The sequence below is a fragment of the Sander lucioperca genome, chromosome 16, assembly GCF_008315115.2.
Source record: "Sander lucioperca isolate FBNREF2018 chromosome 16, SLUC_FBN_1.2, whole genome shotgun sequence".
Lineage (NCBI taxonomy): Eukaryota > Metazoa > Chordata > Actinopteri > Perciformes > Percidae > Sander > Sander lucioperca.
The window spans coordinates 29,632,729-29,655,780 of record NC_050188.1 but is presented as its reverse complement, the minus strand read 5'-3'; the positions used below and the strand labels follow the sequence as shown (position 1 = coordinate 29,655,780).

Genomic DNA, 23,052 nt, shown 5'->3' with positions numbered 1-23,052 from the left:
ACATAATCAAAAACAATAAATGAAATAGAAATTTTTCCCGCCGCGATAATCTCCGTTTAAAAATGATCAAGCTCATTTTTATTTATCATGCGATTAATTGATTAATTGATTAATTGCAGATTGCGAGAGGCGTACCAACAGGAAGAAATTATCAAAATCATCGTCATGGGAACAATACGTCGATAACAGCTTCAGAATTTCGATGTTGATACATTTTCGATTAATCGTCCAGCCCTACATAAAATACATGAATATAGTTATAAATAAACCTACCTGGACGGTTTTTGCCTTTTTGCTTTTTACTTTTTGTCATTTGTGTTTAAGTGAGAGAAAAACAAATCTAATTTTGGTGGGGGTTTTTTAACATGGAGATGGTTTGTTGGACAGGATGACAACGTGACTGAATATGGTGGTTCACCTGAACGTTTGGGTTGAATTTCACATATATTATAAAAGTTTATTTATTATTTTTCTGAGTGATGAATCACTTAATCTACAGAATGATCATTTAATGGCAAAGTGACCATCATTAATTAAAAAGGCCTTGGCCTCCATTTGAGCATTAAGATAGGATTAGATGAAATAATGTAAGATGAAATAAGATGACATAAGATATGATAAAATATAAAAAGATACGATGAAATAAGATAACATGTAATAATCGGAAATAAGATAAGAAGAAATAAGATTAAATAAGATAATATGAGTTAAGATAAGATATTGGTTCTTTTTCTGGGACCGAATCTTGCAGTGATTTCCATCTTGTTGCCATGAGCACCAGCAGCAGCTGACTGGACATGACAGCCAACAGCCTCCCTCCCCCCTCCATCCATCATCTCTCTCTCTCTCTCTCCCTCTTTCTCTCGCCATCTGCCCTCTGTCTTTCTCCTCTACCTGCTCTTCCTCTCTCCCATTTGCCATTTATTCCTCTACTGCACATCAGCATCTCTTTCCGACGTCTTCTAATCTGCCTTTTTATCTGTATTGGCATAAAATGTCACACACTTTCCTCCCCCCTCCCCTATCTCCATCCCCACATCCTCCAGAACGAGCTAACTAATGATAACATGAGCATTTGGGCTCGGTGGATGTCGATTTTAAAGTCACGTTAAAACTTATTTCCCATCCTTCTTCTGATTTCCAGCCGCAGCCTGTCACACCCGCCTGTACTAACGTTACTCGGTACGTAACCTTAGCTCACAATGCCTTGTGTTTCTCACTCTCGTAACTTATTGTTCATCACAAATGAGAAGAGAGAGATTAGCTAACATTAGCCAACCTATTTAAATTATGAAAAAAAAAAATAAAAATCACATTTGAATAGTAATTTCAGCATTCGAATAGTATTGATTTTTTCACTATTCGAACTATAGTCAACTTTCGGAATTCGTTTTTTTCTCTTTTTTTTTGGACTATTGTTTTAAAAATCAGCAAAGAGTAACAAGTATGGTTTGACTCCATGGGTCAGAGGTGGAAGGAGCTAACGCTTGCAACAGCATATATGTATTGAGGATGGGATCATATTTTCACCATGTTAATTAAAGTAGCTGGAAAGTTGCAATAAATCTGATACATACATACATACAATCAGTAAAATATTTATCTACATTAACGTTAACATGTTTTATTTGTTTTCTGCCAAAATATCCAAGCATGCAAAACAATATGCATATGTTCTACAGATGTGCAATTAATCGAATTTTAAGAAAACCGATCATTTTGCACACGTTACATTTTGCAAGTAAACTCCTATTTTGTCTCGTGTTCTGAAGAGGATTTGGGTGTGGCTCCACAAACCTCTAATTGTCCCAACAGTTGCTGAAAGAAACCAATAATTGTACACACTGCTCTGCTCCAGGTGTAACAGCTATTTACACACACACACACACACACACACACACACACACACACAGAGTCAATTACAGAGCGGCTGTGACCCAGAGCCCTAGAATCATCGCAGCGTTGACTGATTGTTTCCTCGACTACTGTTGTCATTGTGACAGTGAGTCGCTTCGACAGGAAGCTGGCCTACATCCCACTGTGGACACACACACACACATACACACACACACTCACATGCACGCAGGCACACACACACACCCTTAAAGAGAAAGTTTCCCGAAACAAAATACACAGAACCCACCACAAACTGCAGTTTCCTAGAAAACCAGAGGAATAAACAGTGAGCGCTGTGCCGGAATAACAACATAGAAACACCCAGAGAACACACGAGCAAACCGAGCTGCCCATCAAGACTTCCTGCTTCATCTATTCAATCCAGGAAGCGACCTCGATTCATGTGCCAGTTAAAGCCCTGATACAGCCCCCCCCCCCCCCCCAACCCCACTGATCATTTGTCAATAACGGAAAAGTACAAACCGATAGATGAAACGTGCAAACGGCTTCACCAACATGACGACAACGCAGATCCCTGAGACCTCCTGCTGTTTCTGTGACTGACGGCCCCGGATCACAAAGAACGAGTCCGTCGTTAGCGTTCACATCTGAATCCATCCATCCATCCGTCTCACAGAGGGCGGAGGAGGCAACAAGGTGGCGCAGCAACTAAAAAACAACTTTTACACACACTTTTTAAGCCTCCTGTTGTCAAAGTATCTATATCAGTGCAACGTAAGAAAGCTTTTTTGCACACCTCTTTTGTCGGGCAGGTGCGTAGGATATGATCAAAAGTAGCAGATCAAAAGCTTAGAGAAGAGTCCCGCACACTGACCATTACGCAAGCAATAATTTATTTAGAAAAATACAACGTTTCGGTCTTAGATCTGATGAAGGTCTAAGACCAAAACGTTGTATTTTTCTAAATAAATTAAAACAACGTAATTTTTTTGAAACCATTCCCAGTTGGAACTGGTTCTCGATGCCCAATCCTATTTGCAAGCAAAAGTTCTTTCAAAAACAAATTAAAAAAAGTTACTGCTTGGCTTGACTTGGCAAACAACTCTTGTTAACCTAACACACACTTTCATGGAGTCAGCAGCCCACAAAAAAACCTGCGTTGCACGAATGTGTAACAAAGTAAAATTTCCCAAAAGTTTGGCGACGCGTTGTTTTCGGATCATAAAAAGCACAAACAGCTTTGAAATCTTAACCCAAAAAGGAAAACACTTCCGATATACACACAAGATGAGGCAGTGAACAGAAGGAAACATCCACAAAGACGGACATGTTTCCAGCCTACCTCGGCTGTTGGTCGCCATGTCGGCCACCTTCTGAAAGGCATCCAGGAAGGCTGCTACCGCGACGACCGTCGTCCTGGGAGACATAAAAGAGGAGAGTTTGGTTAGGGAGGAGATATGCTATAAAATAGTATATACAGTTTCTATGTAATATCTTAAGAAAATGTGTTAAGATCAATATATCCAATCCAGTCTCACGGCAGGTCGTGAAATGCTCAAGTTATGTAATGTATTGATTCGTGTACAGGACACGATTATGTCGGGGTATGTTTTCGTGGTGATGAGCAGGAATTTGAATGTAATGTATTTAAATGGGATGCACATTTTTCGAGATCAAAGCACGACAACGATAGGGAGTAGTATGAAAAGCCAAAAATCCGCGTAGGGAGGTTGGTCGGGGTGGTGGACGGTTCAAACAACACAGGGCTTTCACCGAGGAGACTGGGGATCGCGTCCCGCATGTGGATTTTTATTTCCCCGTTGTTGACGGTTGACGGTTCCTTTCCCCGTTCTTCTTTTCCTAAACACAACCGTCCCGTTGTTGTTGCGTGTCCCGCAGAGACTGGGGATCGTGTCGGTGTGTGACGTGTCCTTTCCCCGTTCTTCTAAACCCAACCTCCGTATAGATGCTTCCCATTATCCTTCCCATTCCCATTTCGTGCTGAGCAACCACGAAAAAAAACGACATACACGAATCAATAGATTAAAAAAAACGTGACCATTTCACTTACTGATATATGATGTGCTGCTGATAATCCCCATGTTTTCATATGATTTGTGTATTCTCGTCATTTTTATCTGTTTAACCACGTTTCTCGTCATCACGACGCTCTAATCTCTCGCTTCGTTGGTGTTCCAGAGTCCGCTGAAGGCAGTGATATCGTTGGTTTCATGTCCCGGCTGATTTCATAGCTTCTGGGGCGAGACTACTTCCCCACTCCGCCGGTCATTGAGAGGGCCCATCGCTCTCCGACTGTCCGGTGAAGCAACAGAGCTAGGCTCCAGGTCTATTATGGTCAATCTTCTCAACTTCCAGGATAAGGTGAAAATCCTTCGCCTTGCCAGGATGAAAAAGAAGCTGGAGTACAACGGGTGTAGCATCTCCATCTACCCTGACTTCAGTGCTGACCTGCTTGTGCGCCGGAGCTTTGATCCTGTCAAACGCAAGCTTCGTGAACTCGCTATGAAGTATTTCCTCCGGTATCCTTGCACACTGTGCGTTATTGTTGATGGCAAATAGCGGCGTTTCAGCTGCTACAAAGAAGCTGAAGCTACCTTCATGTCCCTTTCGACTTCTCTTGGATAACTATTATCAATAGTGAGATGAGGCTGATGATTGAGGCTGCAGCTAATAGCACGTATTACACAAGACTAACTTAACAGTATGACAGTCCAATAAACTGGCTCTTTCTTTCCCCTTTACTGTTAAGGTGCTTATTTTTGAGGTGTTGTTGACACTCTTCTTGTGTTTTAATTGTTAGACGCAACAAGTAGATAGTCTCGGTTGTCACGGTTTGTTAGCATCCTGCTGTCGTAAAGATGACTGCGTCACTTCCTCCTATTCTTTGGTATGTTACAGCCATAGACGGTAAAAAAATAGAGCCTGCTAGCGTATGGTACTACTACTGCCCCCTAGCTGTTAATGTGAAATTCTACTTGTAAAGTAGTCAACTTATTTTTTTTCTTATTTTTTGAGCTACATTTTTCTTTTCGGTTTGACGCGGTCCAGTTGGTCAGTTAGGACGGAAGACAAAGAACTTCTCTCATTTGATCTCTATTTATTGTAAGTAATAAAGCAAAAGGATTCCATGACACACATCGATGTGAACAATCCTACTTCACCCTGGAGCTCCGTAGAATGTAGGGCTGTGTATTGGCAAGAATCTGGCGATACGATACGTATCACGATACGTGGGTCACAATTCAATTTATTGCAATATATTTCGATACTGTGCGTAAGGCGATATATTGGTAAGGCGATATATTGCGATATATTTTTTTAAAGTATCATTTTAGAACAACTAATATTTAAAAAAAGACGATGACGATGTTCATAGAGGTCAAAGAAGTTTACTTTAGGTAAACAATTCAGTACACAGAAAATCAAACTGCCAGTTTGGGATTGTGGTTCACAGGTTCTTAGTGAGCAAATGTTTATATGCTAAAGTAGGCCATAGCTACATTGTTAGCTTCTAGCAAAAAGTCAGGCACTGCTAGGCACTGTTAGGCAAGGACACTAGTGGTGCGTCTCAGCATAGCCATCTAGTGGTAAGGGGTTTAAACACAACATAAATGTGAACCACTGTCTTACATGAATATTTTTGAACGTTCATAAAAAAAATACTCAAGTGTATCGATTTTTTTCTTACACCCCTTGTAGAATGGCCCCTTTCTTTGGTCTAACAAAGTTCTTATCCCCCACAGGGGTGTTGTCTCTTTCTATTGGTGGGCCCCCTTTTGTGTTGGCACATAGGCGTGTCCACGCCTCTAAATGCATCCCCGGTCAAACATTATAAATTACTGTTTTTTAATCAGGGCCTTGGTGTAGCCTTATGTTGTTGAAGCTAGGCACTTATATCTTTACAGGTTCTTTTTTCTTATTAATGCCTCTTGAGTTCAATAGATGGTCTTTCCCAACATAGTTTGGTTTACTCACGGAAATGCTCTGGAATACAGTGTCTGGGGCTGCTGGGTTGTTCTTGAAGGGTGTGGCTATTTTGTGTTTTTTTTTGTGTGTGTGTATGTGTTATGTGTGTGTCTGTTCTGCTAAAACTTGTGAATTACGGAATCTTTACAACCCTGTATTGCATCAGTGTATCCAATCACTTTCGTATTTATGTTTGATAAGTGACAGTAGGCCTACCACTGGTTATTTTTGCACCTACAATGGATGATGCTAAAGGATTAAAAAGCATTCATTTAAACATTAGGAGTCTTGTGCCAAAAATGGACTTACTTCGTGCATGGGTTGTTCTACATAAACCTAACATTATTACACGGTCCGAATCATGGCTGAACAGTAACATCTCAGATAACGAAATAAACCTCACAAATTATGTCTTATATAGATCTGATAGGTGCTCCAGGGGTGGAGGTGTGGCGATATACGTTTCCTCTGATCTCGTGGTAGGTGATTTTAATATAAATTGGTTCGATAAGTCATCTAACTACTATAAAAAATATACTAGTTTAAATTTTACTTAATTAATTAATGAGCTTACTCAAATCAAGTGCGTGCGTGCGTGCGTGCGTGCGTGCGTGCGTGCGTGCGTGCGTGCGTGCGTGCGCTCACAGTCAGTGTTTGTAATCAGCTGTAACCTCCGCTGATCTCTGGTCCCGTGCAGAATCTCTGGAGGTGGCTGCTGATCTGTCTCACTGATAATGGCTTTATGGTGGCATCATTAATCTCTGCCAGCCACAGAAGGTTAATTGAGTTGTGCATGTGTGTGTGTGTGTGTTTTTTTTTTTGTTATTGTTCATGATGAATTCATGTTTAAGTGTACGTTTTCTATGTGCATGTCTCTCTATGTGTGTGTGTGTGTGTGTGTGTGTGTGTGTGTGTGTCTGTGTGTCTGTGTGTGTGTGTGTGTGTGTGTGTGTGTGTGTGTGTCTGTGTCTATGTGTGTGTGTGTGTGTGTCTGTGTCTGTGTGTGTGTGTGTGTGTGTGTGTGTGTGTGTGTGTGTGTGTGTGTGTGTGTGTCTGTGTCTGTGTCTGTGCCGAGGCGACAGAACAGGTGAGGTGAGCCTGACATTTAAACACTTAATGAAGCCGACTGATTGGATTTTCATGAGCTCAAGTTGTACAGACTCTCAACGTGTGTGTGCGTTCGTGTGTACTACCTGTGCACACATTGCCCTAAACGCTTTGTACGCTTTGTTGGGAGCGGCCAACAAGTCATGACATCAGCAGCGGAGTTTAACGATGTTTGTTGTTGTTTCTTTCTGTGCGTCATTGACAACTTCTTTGTCCTGGAGCAGCTGCCGTATTTTAATCTCACGGAAATGTGTTTATTAACTGAAATGCATTATAAAAGTTATGGTTTCTGTGGTTGTCAGGTCTGTGATTGTATATGGGGTTACATGTGGGATAAATAATAACTGTGTGTAAACTACAGTATGGTTGCAGAGAGACATCAACACAGTGCAATTTAAGGAAACACATTTACAAATGACAACACAAAACATAAATGTGCTGCAAATACAGATAACACGAGCAAATAAAGAGACATTAAAACCTAATGAATTGCTTCTTTCATTCATTATTAGATTAAAAGACATTGCCTGTAGGGCTGGGAATCACAGGGTACCTCACGATACTGATAAAATTAGCGTGCAACAATTCTGCGATAATCAATAAATTGCTAGAGAATCCTATAATACAACATTACGATATCGTTCTAACTATGAATGCAAACTGCCCGTGAAAAGGTTAAGTGCGGTTTAACTGCAGGTGTTCTCCCTTTATTCAAGTCCAAACTGTTAGAAAACAGCACAATTCTGCAGACAAGTAAAGTCTGTAAATTAAAATTACACAACTTTAGAGCAACTATAGGTCCAGACTTTGGACCTAAAGGTGGCTGGGGCATCTGTTATTTTCCTCAAACTGCTGTCCGCCATCCCATTGAAACCTCTTCCTCTACGGCTAGTTAACTTCTGTTCAAGTTTCCCTCGTTCATGTGTTGAGCGTCACCTCGAGGAGCCGTGAAGTAGCGCCACTGAGAGCAGGGAAATCTATTAAGAGTGCCTTATATTAGTCATTCGAATATTGATATTTGGTACCAGCACATCGATTCTTGTATCGCACGAAGGATAATGACCTATTGCCATAGCGATATTTAGTCCCACCCCTACCTGCATGTACAGCTAGCATTAGCATTTTACTAATACATTGTTTGCCCCATAATGTCCCATCCATGTCCCATAAAAAAAACTTTATAGTCTGTTGTTGCGGTTTTCTTCTTTTGCGTGTTGTGTTTTACAAATTTACAAATGACGCATGTGTTGTCAGAGTGGTGAAGATGACTTATCATTACCTGAGCTGTGACTGTAGCTTGCTGGCCTTGCTGATGAAGTCGTCCCAGATTGGAGAACTGCCCTGAAGAGAAAAGAGGGAAAAAAAAAATCATATCAGAACTGGAAGATCACTCGGACACAGCACAGACCTCCACCAAGGCAGGCCCCACCTCACAACGTCAACGTTCCGACTTGAGGGGACGTTAGCGTGAATGTTTCCCGGTTGTGAAACAAATTTTTCCAATTATTCCGAGACCACATGAATGCAGCCCAAATTCCCTATCACGTCACAAAAGTGGAAAATAATTGGTGTATTAACCCGGGTGATTCGGATCTGCTCCAGAATGTAATGGGTTCTTCCTTCGCCCATGCTAGACCCTTCCACCAACTTTCATGAAAATCGGCCCAGTAGTTTTTGCGTAATCCTGACAGACAGATAGACAAATCCCTCCTTGTCGGAGGTAATGATCGAATTTACATCAGAACAACTGTTCAGAGTATATCTTTAAAGCTCGAATCACACGCAGAGCTGTACAGCAGTGAACATACAAATTTGGAGTCCTTAATCTTATTATTATGAAAGGTTTATACAATAGTGTTGCTATGATTTCAAATTGTTTCTGTGATCAAAAAGTTTTCACTGTGGCTTGATCATGTCTGATAAAAACCCTTTAATAAGGTCAGTATCTGTGCTGATAGAAATGTATCCGGTCAGCGTGTCACTGGGAGTTACGTATGGGAACACAACACTACGTACTGGTATCAGACTACCACTTAGGGCTAACCTTTATATTAGGGCTAGGTGATATCGAGAAAATCAAATATCACAATATTTTTGACCAAATACCTCGATATCGTAGTGTTGACTATTGGTGCTTTCACAAAATATTTAAACAATGAGATTTTTGATAAATAATCATCAGTAATGTGGATATAATGACTAAGTGGGTAAAAGTAAATAGTAGAACAGTTACAACAGTCTGGTAAGTTCAGAAAATGACATCACTTTACTGTAATGCAGCCTTTAAAACCAGGAAAAGACTACACGTATGCCATATTACGATATTACGATATCCAAAATCTAAGACGATATCTAGTCTCATATCACGATACCGATATAATATCGATATTTCGCCCAACTCTACTTTATATTCATTGTGGAACAATCTGTAGATTATTTTCTCGATTAATCCATTAGTTGTTGGTCTATAAAATGTCGGAAAATTGTGAAAATTTTATTTTTGTTTCCCAAAGCATCTACATCACGGTTTGAAGTGTCTTGTTGTGTCCACAACACAAAGATATTCAGTTTTACTGTCACAGAGGAGTGAATAAACTAGAAAATATTCACATTTAAGAAGTTGGAATCAGAGAATTAAAAAAAAAAATGACTCAAACCGATTAATTGAGTAACAAAATAGTTTGCGATTAATTTATTAGTTGACAACTAACCAATTAATCGATTGATCTTTGCAGCTCTAGACTAGAATGATAAAACACATTTTGGTGTTTGATTGAAAGTGATGAAACTAGAAAATATTTACATTTAAGATGCTGGAATCAGAGATCTTTTACTTTTTTAATAAAATATGACTAACCAATTAATCAAAATAGTTGGCGATTAATTTAATAGTTGACGACTAAATTGATTAATTTTCTACTACCAATACTCAAACAGACACACAGTTTGGGTTTTCCCATTTCTTTTCATATAATTTACATTAAATATATTCACGCTCAAATACAAAAAAGCCAAACAAATCCCTCATAAAAAGTTCGCCCAAGTCCTCAACCAAAACACATAAACGTTGAGCAACAGATGCAGCAGTGAGTCAACAGAAAACAAGAAGACAGATCAATACACCGATCCATACGCCTCACCGACCCCCGGCACGTCTAGAGGAAGCCAAACAAGTGCCCCCCAGGCATACAAATACACGTTTGGGTCCACTGACTGGGTCTAACATGAGCCCGAGCTGAGCGCTGCAATGCGGTACTGCTGGATCTGTGTTCAGAAACTAGGCTGTGAAGATGGAAACACTGAGCTACTGCAGCCAGACACACAAAGACAGATGAAACTCGGGTACGCTTCTCATGTCAGCGGGAGTCCGCTGATGTTTTTGGGGTGGGTGGGGCTTCTTTTTTTTCACTGCAGTGAAACATCTGAGGCTTCTACACAGTGGTTTCTGTAGTGTAGACACCTATTTAAATAAAATACTACAAGAATGCTAAATTTAAAATTCACTTTTAAAATCTTATGCCTTGTGTATGAATATATTATACTTAAAATATGAAAGGGAACGACAGGATTACTAAAGCTACAGCCTAAAACAAAGATCATGGAGAAAAATCAACATCTCTCTGCCAAAAATGGCCATTATAAGAGATTTTTGTTGTGTTATATGGTATTTATGGTGTTGTATTTATATTTGTACTTGTAAAGCATTGTCCCTTGTCATTATCCATGATTTCATCCTAAACTTTGACCCTCTCACTGTGTGTTTTCACTTCCTCAAAAGTTGATGGAACATTTTAGTTGCCCTACAAATGTCTTGTTAAGCGTTCTGCTACTCAAGCTAGCGTTAGCTGGTAACTTAAGGGAAAGTTTGCAGATTTTCTGTACTTTCGTACAGATAAATGGCAGCGGTGCCCAGATGTCCAAGTTTACCCTCTGGTAAAACTCCGCTGGATGACTCGCTTCAGGGGGGTTGAAAATAAATCTGCAACTTTCCCTCTTTAGCGTTTAGCTTAGCGCTGCGCCATTGCAACCATAAACAACACTGGCTTGGCCGTGTCATCCTCCCCAGTTCTTGTCAGTGGGATGGCAACAGCCAAATTGCCAAACTCGAGGCTTCAAAACAGGCTCCCAAGAAAGTGCGCCGGTCTTTGAAGCCAATTTGACATAGCAGCCAAACGGTGGAATTACAACTTCAGTGTCCATCACGTGATGCCCGCTCGATGGTGTTTTAAGCCCCCAACGTCTCCTTCCAGGCAGCGCTGCGACCGTTGACTTCAAGGCACCTAACCCTAACCTTAACCCTAACCATAACCATTGCCTAATCCTAGTGCCTTCCAGGCAGCGCTGCCTGGAAGGAGACGTTGGGGGCTTAAAACACCGATAACTGTGATGCCCTCTGGCAAATTAGTGGACACATTTTTTTGAGCGTCACAACCCGCCGTGAAATGACAAGTTTAACTTTCAGAATTTGATCAATTTGGTCTGAAAACATTCGAAAAGTCTAGAAGAGACGCACGACTGAATTTAATCCCCATCCAAGTTAGCGGAAGCGCTAAACCGGAAGAAGCCGGCTTGGCCGGCGGTGGTCACTAGTGCGCCTGCTCTACTGCCGCACAACTTTTTGGGCTTCATGTGCCACTGAGCAACTCTCACAGAAATGAACAGGGCTCCACCTCGAACGTTGCATCCAGTTCTTATTATACATCCATGCTTCAAAACGGCAGTCCACAGACCAATGAGTGACGTCACTGCTGCTACGTCCATTATTTTTACAGTTTATGATTTTGTCCATTTTTTTTTTTTTTTTTTTTAACATTGTAGCCGTGCTATGAGCGGATTTCTTCACTTCCAGTATGAAAATGAGGGACAATTACAGCAACTAATAACTCACTCAACAATTATTAAAGCGTATTGTATAAAGATCTGCTCCTGTAGAAAGCCGCACTCTGTGGCAATGCCTTATGTCAGCGTCATCATCATCCCTCTCTAACCGGGCTGGGTGTGTTCAGCCTTGTTCTGCTGGCGAGAGTGATGCTCAGAGTCATCGCCTGGCTACCGTCGCTATGGTTACACAGCTGCAGAGGGGCTTCAGACAGAGAGGGATATTGTGGGGAGTGGAGGGTCACACGTGCATGCATCCTCACCCAAACATCGTTTTTCCCTAGTGTCACACATTTCTCTCTCTCTCTCTCTCTCTCTCTCTCTGTATATTTGTTCTTCTCTTGCTTTCGTGCACACACACAATTTTTTGCATTTTTATCATGCACTGTCATTTCATCCTCTGCCCTTTGTTACTCATTCATCATCAACACAAAATCTGCAAACGCACAATTTTTCCGCAAACATTTCCCGCAAATTTGCCCCCAGGTTTTAAACAAATGAAGAAAATAAAAATTAAAAATCAGAGTTAACACATCTCCACCCCAAGCGGTAAAAACAGTCTGCTAAATTCCACAGATTTTCATTGTGAATCCACGTTAAAAACTGTAAAAAAAAAAAAAAATGAAATCTGCAGATTCCGTTTGGGCCTGTTCATCATTTCTTCTTTGATACACTGTATATATACCCACATCTCATTACATCCTCTCTCTGTCCAACACACACTGAGGCGAGGGCAGGGCCGCTGCATCAATCAGTCACTGAGGACATAAATTGTCACCGTGGCAACAACCGGAGGCAGCAGCAGCAGCAGCCTGCAGGTCCTTCAGGAATCCTCTGCTCTGTTTGTTTGGCTCACGCTTTAAAACAAGATATCCCTGTTTGCTTCTTCTTTATCACTGATCCAGTGAGAAAACAACACTCATCTGATTCCTCAAACTTCAGCATGACTATGTGTTCCTGTGGTGTTAAAGCCAAGGCCAAAAAAAAGCCTAAATATTCAGTCCAGACTGTGAGGATTTTCAAGCATCTACCTTCTCTAAAAGGATGTTCAGTAGGGCTGCGCAATAAATCGTTATTTTTTAATCGTCACTGCGATATCACCTCCGATACCGCCTAACATGCTGGTATCGGTATCGGCGAGTAAGCGAGTCCATGCCATGATCTGATACCATGTTATTTAGCCCTGAAAAAAAAAAATCTAGTTTAAAAGTAGTTCATTGATGTTCCGTTATGACTGACTGTCAAACCCAATAATAAAAGAAAGCTCTATGGAATTCATTCTCTCTATCAGGGTTTCTACAGGTTTCAACAAGTCAAATATTAGACTTTTTTTAGACCATTATGAATGAAATTTAGGACCTACTGTATATCAAGACACCAAAACCATTGTCAGATGTCAGAAACCTGGAAACACTGTCTGAAACAATTCCCCGATTTCCTCATTGGCGTCGTAGGACTGGTGTCTAGACTGGCTGCAATATAAGTTGCATGTTGGTCTCATTTGTAGTCGTAATACAGCGAATTATATTTGGACTAGCGACAGAAAGAACTACAACACCACGGAATAAATAAAAAAAAAAAAAACATTCTTAAGCGATGCGGTAACATTTTATTGAGCATTAGAGGTAGCGCTCCATTGACAAAGGACAATTAAGGCCTTGAAAACAATACTTATGATAGACTTTTTAAGACCCCGCGGAAACTAAGGCTGCACAATTAATCGCAATTTTATCGAAATTGCAATATGAACTAGTGCAATATCTAAATCGCAGGGGGGTACAATATTTGTTAAAGGCAAAATATGGTTCAAACCACTCTAAAATAAAGTCTTGTGGTGCTGCAGAGACGTCCCGGCCTACAAATCGTATCCTACAGACTAAAGAAAACATCTTTGTTTGGTACAGATCCGCACAAAAAATAAATAAATAAATAAATAAATCACACTTCAATCATATTTTTTTTATTTTATTTTATTTTATATTTTTCAATGAAAATGAGAATTATACAAAAATGATCATTCCCTCCAATATCGTGAATCATATCGCAATATCAGTCAAAATAATCATACTTAGATATTTTCCTCATATCGTGCAGCCCTAGCGTAAACCCTGCTGTATGCATTTGTTCATGTTTTACAAATAGTTTAGCATGAGCCAGGCCAATGATAGCAATCATATCATATCTATACAGGGTTAGTAGTAGGGCTGCAACTAATGATTATTTTCATAGTTGATTAATCTGTCGATTATTTTCTCGATTAATCGATTAGTTGTTTGATCTATAAAAATGTCAAAACATGGTGAAAAATGTGGATCAGTGTTTCCCAAAGCCTAAGATGACGTCCTCAAATGTCTTGTTTTGTCCAAAACTCAAAGATATTCAGTTTACTGTCACAAAGGAGAGAAGAAACTAGAACATATTCACATTTAACAAGCTGGAATCAGAGAAATCTTTAACGATTAATCGATTATCAAAATAGTTGGCGATTAATTTAATAGTTGACAACTAATCGATTAATTGATTCATCGTTGCACCTCTAGTTAGTAGTATACAGGTGTTGAAAACAAAAAATATATATATATATGTACATGTTAATGAACAAAAGTGGGGATGTTCTGTCACAAAATAATCGTCCTTACGTAACATTATCCCGGCGCTTTTTGGGCTTGGGCCGCTGCATAGTTTGGGCATTTAGGAAGCTATGCAGCAGTAATGGTTGTGGATGGCTAGCAGGTACAACCCTCCTTGAGCAGAAACGGATAAAGAGAAGGGTCTTTTGAATGGCAAGTTGAGTTTCAATGCCCTTCCAGATGGTTCTCTCCACAAGGCTAAAGTTATTTGCATGTCCTGTCGATGTGAATTGTGTTACCACCGGAGGACGTCCAGGCTCAAATACAACTTGCTGGCCAAGCATACGGCTGATGTAGAGAAGGAGTAGTAGTAGAGTAGGGGCTGAAAAGTAAATCAAAAGAATTGTGCCGTAATGTCGGAATTTTGTTTCGTTTTACAAAATTGGTATCGTAAAAAGAATCGTTTAGGAACCGGTATCGAAGTTGCGGTATTGGTATCAGTACCGACATTTTTTGAACAATACCCAGCCCTGAAAGTGACAAACTACATCTTGTTAGTATCACCAAGTAGGGCTGGGCGATATATCGATATTATATTGATATCGGGATATGAGACTAGATATCATCTTAGATTTTGGATATCGTAATATGGCATACGTGTTGTCTTTCCCTGGTTTTAAAGGCTGCATTACAGTAAAGTGATGTACTTTTCTGAACCTAGCAGACTGTTCTAGCTGTTCTATCATTTGCCTTTTCCCCACTTAGACATTATATCCACATTACTGATGATTATTTATCTAAAATCTAAGTGTGAAGATATTTTGTTAAAGCACCAATTGTCAACCCTAGAATATCGCCGCAATATCGATATCGAGGTATTTGGTCAAGAATATCGTGATGTCTGATTTTCTCCCTATCGCCCAGCCCTATCACCAAGTAATGTTATATTCAGATCAATGTGCCCATCTGTTGTTGCTTGATGGGCTTAATTTTGCCATATTATGCTGACCTATGGAGGTAATTCTGGAGAATATTCTAGACAGTATTTGTCATTGTTTTGGATTGTTGCAATATTAATAAACAAAAGCATATGTGTCCGCTCCCATGTTGATAAGAGCATTACAAACTTAACTTAAAAATATCCCTAATATGCCCATTTTAAATATGATTGTGTGAGTGAATAATTGTAATAGTAGTGCCCAAGTGCATTTTGCACAACAAACAATCAGATAGTAAACAGAGCAGAAACTACTGATGTCAGCCAGAGAGTCCAAGCCAATAACCAGGCCTACAAAAAACTAAACAGTGTGACCCAATTGGCCGAGGCAGCAAGGCCATCGCGGCCGCTCCGACCGTGATGTTTCCATGACGATCCCCATACTGATACACAGCAGCCAGCAGAAAAAAGAGACTGGGATTATTTTAGCTCAGAGGTGATTAAGACGACGGCTCAGTCCGAGATAAATGGTGATTAGCATTCAGCTAATACTCTCAGAGGCCACACGCACGCACGCACGCACGCACGCACGCACGCACACACGCTGGTTGTTTTGTAGCATTAAGGAGGTTAAAAAGCTACAGGAGAGTTTTCTTTTAAGTTTTCCCAGATGTCCCACACGATGCATTACAATTCACTCTGCTTCCTGTCAATTGTCCGACTCTCACAGGAAGAACTGGAAGTCTGTTTTGGTCCCATGCTGCCTCACATCCATGACGTTTTAATCTACAAACCCATTGTTAGCTGAGAAGCTGCTCATTTCAAACAAGGTTTTGAGACATTCCTATTTTAATTTTTTACTACAAACTACAAATACATATCTCAAATGGATAAATATTGAAGTGTTACATTTACCATGCAGTTAATTGATTTGTCAAACTTTTAGCTCATCTATCCGTCAGTGCATTATTCAACCTGCTAGGTCTTTGCAGGGTCGTGGGGGGGGGAGTGAACCCTCTCCCAGCACATACTGTACAGTCCTAGCGGTAGGGCTGCACGGTATGAGGAAAATATGAGATATGCGGTAAAGTTAATCAGATTCGAAACCAAATCCTCCAAACGATTCCACTGAAATCGTAATTTTTTTTTACATTACATTACATTTCATGTCATTTAGCTGACGCTTTTATCCAAAGCAACTTCCAATTAAGTGCTTTCAACCCTGAAGTTGCAAACTCCAGACAACAAGTAGTACGTGCAAGTACATTAGCTTTAAATAAGCAAAACTACAAAGAGCCATATGAAAGTGCAACTTTAAGAATTATATATATATATATATATATATATATATAAAAGAATGAATAATGAATGGCACTGAAGTCATTCTTAAAAAAGGAAGATGTGTTCGGAGGTTTGCCGACCGGATACGGCAAAAGTTGAATCTATCAACTAGCGTTCCTCTGGTTGGTTGTAGTGCTATCCTATTGCGTGCAGAGGGAATTTCGAAAGACAACCGTTTATCCCGCCCCTGGGATTGAGCCCTGCCAACGGTGAGTTCCCAGACCAACATCTTGATGTGGGTCTGGCTTGTCAGGCTATTCTGAATGAGCTGCAGGGGCCGTTTTCCTGGACGAGGAACACTGAAGGAATCCTAATCGGGAGAAGCTGACTGCTATGACGGCATTGCTCCGTCTTGTCTTATTGTTTTGATTGAGAGACCCTCTAGAAAATTAATTACATATTGTACATTTAAGTTATCTTTTAAGCAAAAATGCAAACTATTCTCTGGTTACAGATGCTCTTCCTGTTGTCCAATCAATCACACACTGCGTTAACAGATTGAGTGTTACACTTTGATATGACGATGATGTTGTTATCTCAAAAGGTCTGAGTTTCTGAGTTTGATTGAGGGTGTTTCTGCTCACTATGGCCGAAAGTCACTTTGTGGTCATGTTCCAAATAATCCAACATTAAACCTTCAGTTCAATGTCAATGCAACGGTAGATATATATATATATATATATATAAAAAGAGCTCGCAGTTTTAAAGGACGAGCCAGTTCCTCCTCCAGGGAAAAACATGCAGATCGGTTCCACTTAAACGGATCAACAGTAATGTGTCTTCAATTCACCCAGCACAGTGATGTGAACAGCACACAGCCCGACACGCTCACATGAACACACATGGATACACCACATAGTGACCTGCAGAGAGGAAATGAATGTATATGTGGCAGGTGGACAACAAGGATTTTATGGTCATACGCTTGTTAAGCTTGCTTTGTGGGATTTTCAAAATAAAATAGATGAATGCTGCAGGGCTTAAAATAACAGTAATTTGTGTTACCGATTAATGTCAATTGTTCCATTTTCTTGATTAAACTTTTAATCGTGCAAAATGCCACAGTCAAAATTTCCCAGAGCCCTAGCTGACACCTTTAAAACGAGTTCTACTGGAACATAGGGTCAGTTTCAGCAAATATGACAGAACATTAGTTTTATAAGTCTTACCTACTGCACCTTTAATAAATCAGGCATCAGGCCGACCTACAGCGGGGTGCATTTGACTCAACCTAGATGATGACGTTTGCAATTTAAGTTGAAAGCAAGAGTCACATTCATTTTAAACTACCCAAAAGTATAAAAGTAGTTTAAATTGGCTCGTTCTGAACCAGCCATAAATTGATGAATGACTCACCTAAATAGTTTCTGTGTATACGGTACAGCCGACGGCAACTACATCTTACCCGTTTCCACCAAAACAGAGCGAAAGCAGAAAGTGCAGAAAATCTGTGCTATGTTCTTCTTTACAAAATAAAAGAAATGTCAGACTGACTGACTGACTGATATTATGTGCACTCTTCTTAGAAAACAATTATTTTTTTTAAATGTCTCATGATGCGATGTCTCTAGAAGTATATTAATCAACTTTTTGTTTTTGTTAAAGAAGAAAAACAAAATCGCAAGACTCAAAACTACTGAATGGCAATACTTTTAGAATCACAATAAATGAAAACCGCACCCATTTCGTGAAAAAAAAAAAATCAAATCGGGACAAATGCATATGGTCCCAGCCCTAATGGACACAACATTAAACATGAGTCTATTTGTTCGCAGAATCAATCTCAGCTGAACTCTGCGGCAGTGAACCCAACATGGTTAGAACGCAGGTGTGAATCTTTACATGCATATTCTGAGAAAGTGTGTCAGCGTCATTAAGAGCACACGCTCGTGTCATGTTTCACAAGAAGATGTAGGAGGTAAAAAAAAATTCCTCTGAAACGGATGCATAAGAGATGAAGACTCACTTGAAAAGGTGGAAAAAGGACAGGTAGGGAAAGGACGGAAGAGAGGGGAGAGAAAGAGGTGGAGGAGGCCAATGGGGGAGGATGAATGAAATGAAAGGAAGAAGAGGAAAGGAGAGCAAACTGAAGGAGATGGAAAATGGACAGAGGAGCAGGAAGGAAGGACGCCGAAAATGCTGAAAAGGAGAAATAAATGAGGGTGAGGGAGAAAAGGGAGAAGCAGGCTAAGAGGAAAAAGGAGAGGAAAGAGAAGAGCAGGAGGACTGGAAGATGACATGAGGAAGAGGAAGAAAAGGAGAGGAGGCGAGGCGGGGCGTTCGGTAGAGAGAGAGAGAGAGAGAGAGAGAAACAACAGAAGAATATGAAGTAAAAGAGGAAAGGGAAGTGAAGGAAGAAGAGAAGCATCGGAGCCAGGACGACGTGGAGTAGCAAGAAAAAAGACGAAGAGGAGGAAGAAGACATATGAAGGAAGAGGGAGTGGCAGATTTCCCAGACCTCCCTTTGTGAACCAACCCCACCACACCTGTTAGAAACCACCTGTCACCATGTTATTACGTCACCAATAAAACAGGTGTGTGTGTGTGTGTGTGTGTGTGTGTGTGTGTGTGGTATTTTTTGGCATTTTAGGCCTTTGCTTTTTATAGGACAGCTGAAGACATGAAAGGGGGAGACAGAGGGGGGAACGACAAAGGGCCGAAGGTCAGAGTTGAACCCGCGGCCAAAACCGCGGCCTCTGCGTCGAGGAGTGAACCTCTATATACCAGGTGAGCTACCCAGGCGCCCATAATTTATTTAGTTTTGGTGCTCCCATTGATTTTACATTAATTCGGCTTAGGTGCTGCCCAAAACGGCTCGGGGTGCTGCGCCTAAGGGTTATAATGGTAGGGGAAACCCTGCTATCAGATGAGGGACCATGGGACAAAAATCCTATCAAATGGGGGTCCGTGGTCTAATTTGTGTCAGTTTAGCGGTCCTTGACAGGAAAAAGTTTGGAAACCACTGGCCTAAACCACAACCTCACTGACATCACACACACACACACACACGGCTACAACCGGTCACTAAAACAACAAACTGCCCAAATATGTATTGACATGTGTACTGTACTAGTTTCCAGACTGCTAACGTAGTCTGGATCCACGGAAGTACGTTTCCAGGATAATTGCCTGACGCGCCGGTTGTCCCTCACCTTCCGCTCTCTCTCCGTGTGTGTCGCCGTTCTCAAACTCCCTTCGCTTTGGGAAAACAACAACAAACTTTGAGCTAGCAAGCTGCACGCTGAAAAATGTCAAGTTTTGAAGAAAATGTGGATCGTGCAACAAGGCAGGCCTGCTCGGTTCTTTCGGGGGAATGATGAACGATTGGTGGGGATTTCTATGGACAAAATGGTAAGAGCAAATGAGGTTTAACCATGTATCAGCTAATTTAAATAGCTCACGTTACTGTATTGTGTCAACAGTTAATGTAATATTGTACGTGGAGTTTTCTTTTGCGGGGTGCAAATGTTCCACCAAAACAAGTTCCTTCCCGAGACTATTTAGCAGAGCCACCGTCGCTGCGTCCGGAGCTTAGCGCCGACCCAAGACGACCGTGATTGGTTTAAAGAAATGCAAACGACCCAGAGCATTTTTTTTTCTTCTCCTATCCCAGAATGCATCTGTGGTGTAGCCAGACTTTAACCACAGTTACACAACAAATGGTTATTTTTTTTTAGTATTAATTCATCTGCCACTTATCTTTCTAAATTGATCTGATGAAGTCAGAGAATGGTGAACAATCTCCATCACAATTTCCCGAAGCCCAAAAGTGAACGCTTGTTGTGTTCGACCAACAGCCCAAAATATTCAGTTACTATCGTACAAAGACAAAGAAAAGCAGCAAATCCTCACATTTCAGAAGCCGGGCTGCTGTTGGGCGCCCCCCGGATAGCTCAGTTAGTAGACAGTCCTTCCAGAAAAATTTTCAAGTTTTTTTGTGATTGTTGCGGGCAAAAATCGTTGATTATGCGGCACGTTTTCTTAAAAAATGCGATGGAATATGTGGGATATTTATGCAATTTTATGCGATGAAATTGCGGGAACTAGCAAAATTGCGGGAACTTGCAAAAATTGCGGGAACTTGCAAAAATTGCGGTTTCATCGTGGCTTCATCGCGGGGTTTGCAGCTTTTCGATGATGTTCACGTCGCGTAATTACGTCACTTCATAACGTTCCCATGGCAACAGGGGAAAATGGCTGCTCTTGTGTGAAGTAAACGCAACATTTTTCAACTTTCTGCTAAGATATATGTGACTTTTTTGCAAACGAAAATGCGGGGATTATGAAATCATGCAAGCCCCGCATATTTTGCGTGCAAATCGGCAATTTACGCGGCGAAAGTGCGGTGTCTTTGAAAAAATGCGGCCCCCGCATAAATATGCAGACTTTGGCTGATTATGCATTGAATTATGCGATCGCATTATGACGTTTTTTTCTGGAGGGACTGGGTAGAGCGGGGCGCCCATATATAGAGGTTTACTCCTCGACGCAGCGGGCCCGGGGTTCGACTCTAACCTGTGGCCCTTTGCTGCATGTCGTTCCCCCCCTCTCTCTCCCTTCTCCTGTCAAATAAAGGCCTAGAATGCCCAAAAAAAATAAAATATCAGAAGCTGGAACAAAGTAGTGCAACCTTTTCTATTGTGTATGATAAAGTAATGATTTAGTTCCTGTTCTATTGCAGCATTTGTGTCTCTTTTTTTACACACATATATGTTGTACAGCCCAGATTTCTCTCGGTTACAGGTACATCTGTATCAGACAATCCAAATCAATCCACCCTCATTTACAGCCCTTATACAGTCTTAATTCTATATTCCTGGAGAGACTCATAGTTTCTGTCTGTGTGAAGCTCAGGGAAGACTTCACTGCAACCCTGTCTGTCACTGTCATTCACCCCCATGAACCTGTGTGGTTACCAGGATCAACCATGGCTTTAACAGGCTGTAGTCATTTGTTTTGTTGTGGAAGAAGGCTGCAGGCGGTCACATAATGAAAATCAAGGCACCAGGGCCCTGGACACACCCACTTCACACACACACACACACCCCCCCCCCTCCCCCCTTTCTTAGCAAATTAATGATGACGTCTTGAAATCTCAAATGTCTGCTTTCACTGGTTTGATGCAACAGGATGTACGGAGGGATATTTTCCAAGGCACTCCCAGCGTTAAAAAAAAAAAAAATTTCCTTGTGTGTAACATTGATTTTTAATCATACATCAGATGGAGTTATAATGTTACCTTCATGTCTCCTATGACAGTCTGGAAAAGCCCCCCCAGCGCGCTGCACTCCCTCTCCATCACCGTCTCCATCTTCGGCTGCGTGAACGGGAATTTACAAACACTCACTCGGAGCTCCTGTGGTCCATAAATGACAGCGGCGGGGAACAAATGACTTAAAAGTGGCGGCGGTTGATAAAAACGCTCAGAGTCGCGCTGCAGGGCAGTTTCCCCGGCTGAAAGAGACCAGAACACGGACACAAGCAGCAGCAGAGCCGGCGGTTAGTTTCCACTCGGAGCGGATACATCCCATGTTGTTGTCTGCAGGTGGGGAAGCATGTTGGAGCACGGGGGAGAGAAGAACTGACTGACAGCGGGAGACAGCACGACACTACCGGGGGAGAGGCTCAACTTTCCACCGCGAGCTGCTCCGCACTGGCTGGCTCTGCTGAAGGAGAGGAGACGCTAGGCACGGGAGCGCGCGGGGGGGGGGGGGGAAGTGAACGCGCGTCCGCTTGGCCCCGCCTTCAGCTGAAGAAGCTTTTTGTTAATGGAAAGAGAAGGTGAAATAAAATCCATCAGGGTGAAATGTAATTCATTAAAAAAAAAAAAAAAAAAAAAAAAAAGCCGCTTAAAATTACAAAATAAAAATGTAAGATAAAAAATAAATAAAAGTAGGCTAGATAAAACAATTGTAAGATTAGGAATAGTCAAAACAAGTCATACAAATAAAGGGTGAAATAAAAAAAAATGTATAAATAAAGTTATGGACATTAAAATTGAAGGAATAGAAGTCCTAAAAAATAAAAGCAGTTAAAGTTGAAAACTAGGCTAATAATGTAAGATAGAAAAATAAAAGTAGATAAATTGAAAGTAAGATGGGCGCTTTGGTAGCTCATCTGGTAGAGCGAGCGCCCACATACAGAGGTTTTACACCTCGACGCAGCGGCCGCGGGTTCGACTCCAACCTGCGGCCCTTTGCTGCATGTCATTCCCCCCTCTCTCTCTCCCCTTTCATCTTCAGGGTACAGTTGGTTTTACACAAGCCAAGCCAAGGTACGGAATAAATGTTCACATTAATCAAACAAACGGTACTATGGGGATCAAGTGTACTCTGACACGGGCCCACGTCCCTGATGTGAAATGCCCCTTACTGC

General features: G+C 41.2%; 1 protein-coding gene across 6 annotated transcripts in view; it reads right to left on the bottom strand.

The window, feature by feature from the left end:
- The window catches only part of LOC116055698 (protein MTSS 1), an 88,287-nt gene extending 65,915 nt beyond the window's left edge, over positions 1–22,372 (bottom strand). For 5 of the 6 annotated variants that reach the window (XM_031307685.2, XM_031307689.2, XM_031307688.2 and 2 more), the window contains exons 1-3: positions 21,917–22,371; positions 8,231–8,292; positions 3,200–3,273 (exon numbers count right to left, since the gene is read on the bottom strand). In XM_031307685.2, the coding sequence (XP_031163545.2) occupies positions 3,200–3,273; positions 8,231–8,292; positions 21,917–21,988 (208 nt within the window). In that variant the 5' untranslated portion in view covers positions 21,989–22,371. Of the gene's footprint in view, positions 1–3,199; positions 3,274–8,230; positions 8,293–21,916 lie in introns of all 6 variants that reach the window. The other variant, XM_031307686.2, reaches the window with a different exon arrangement.
- Between the last annotated feature and the right edge of the window lie 680 nt (positions 22,373–23,052).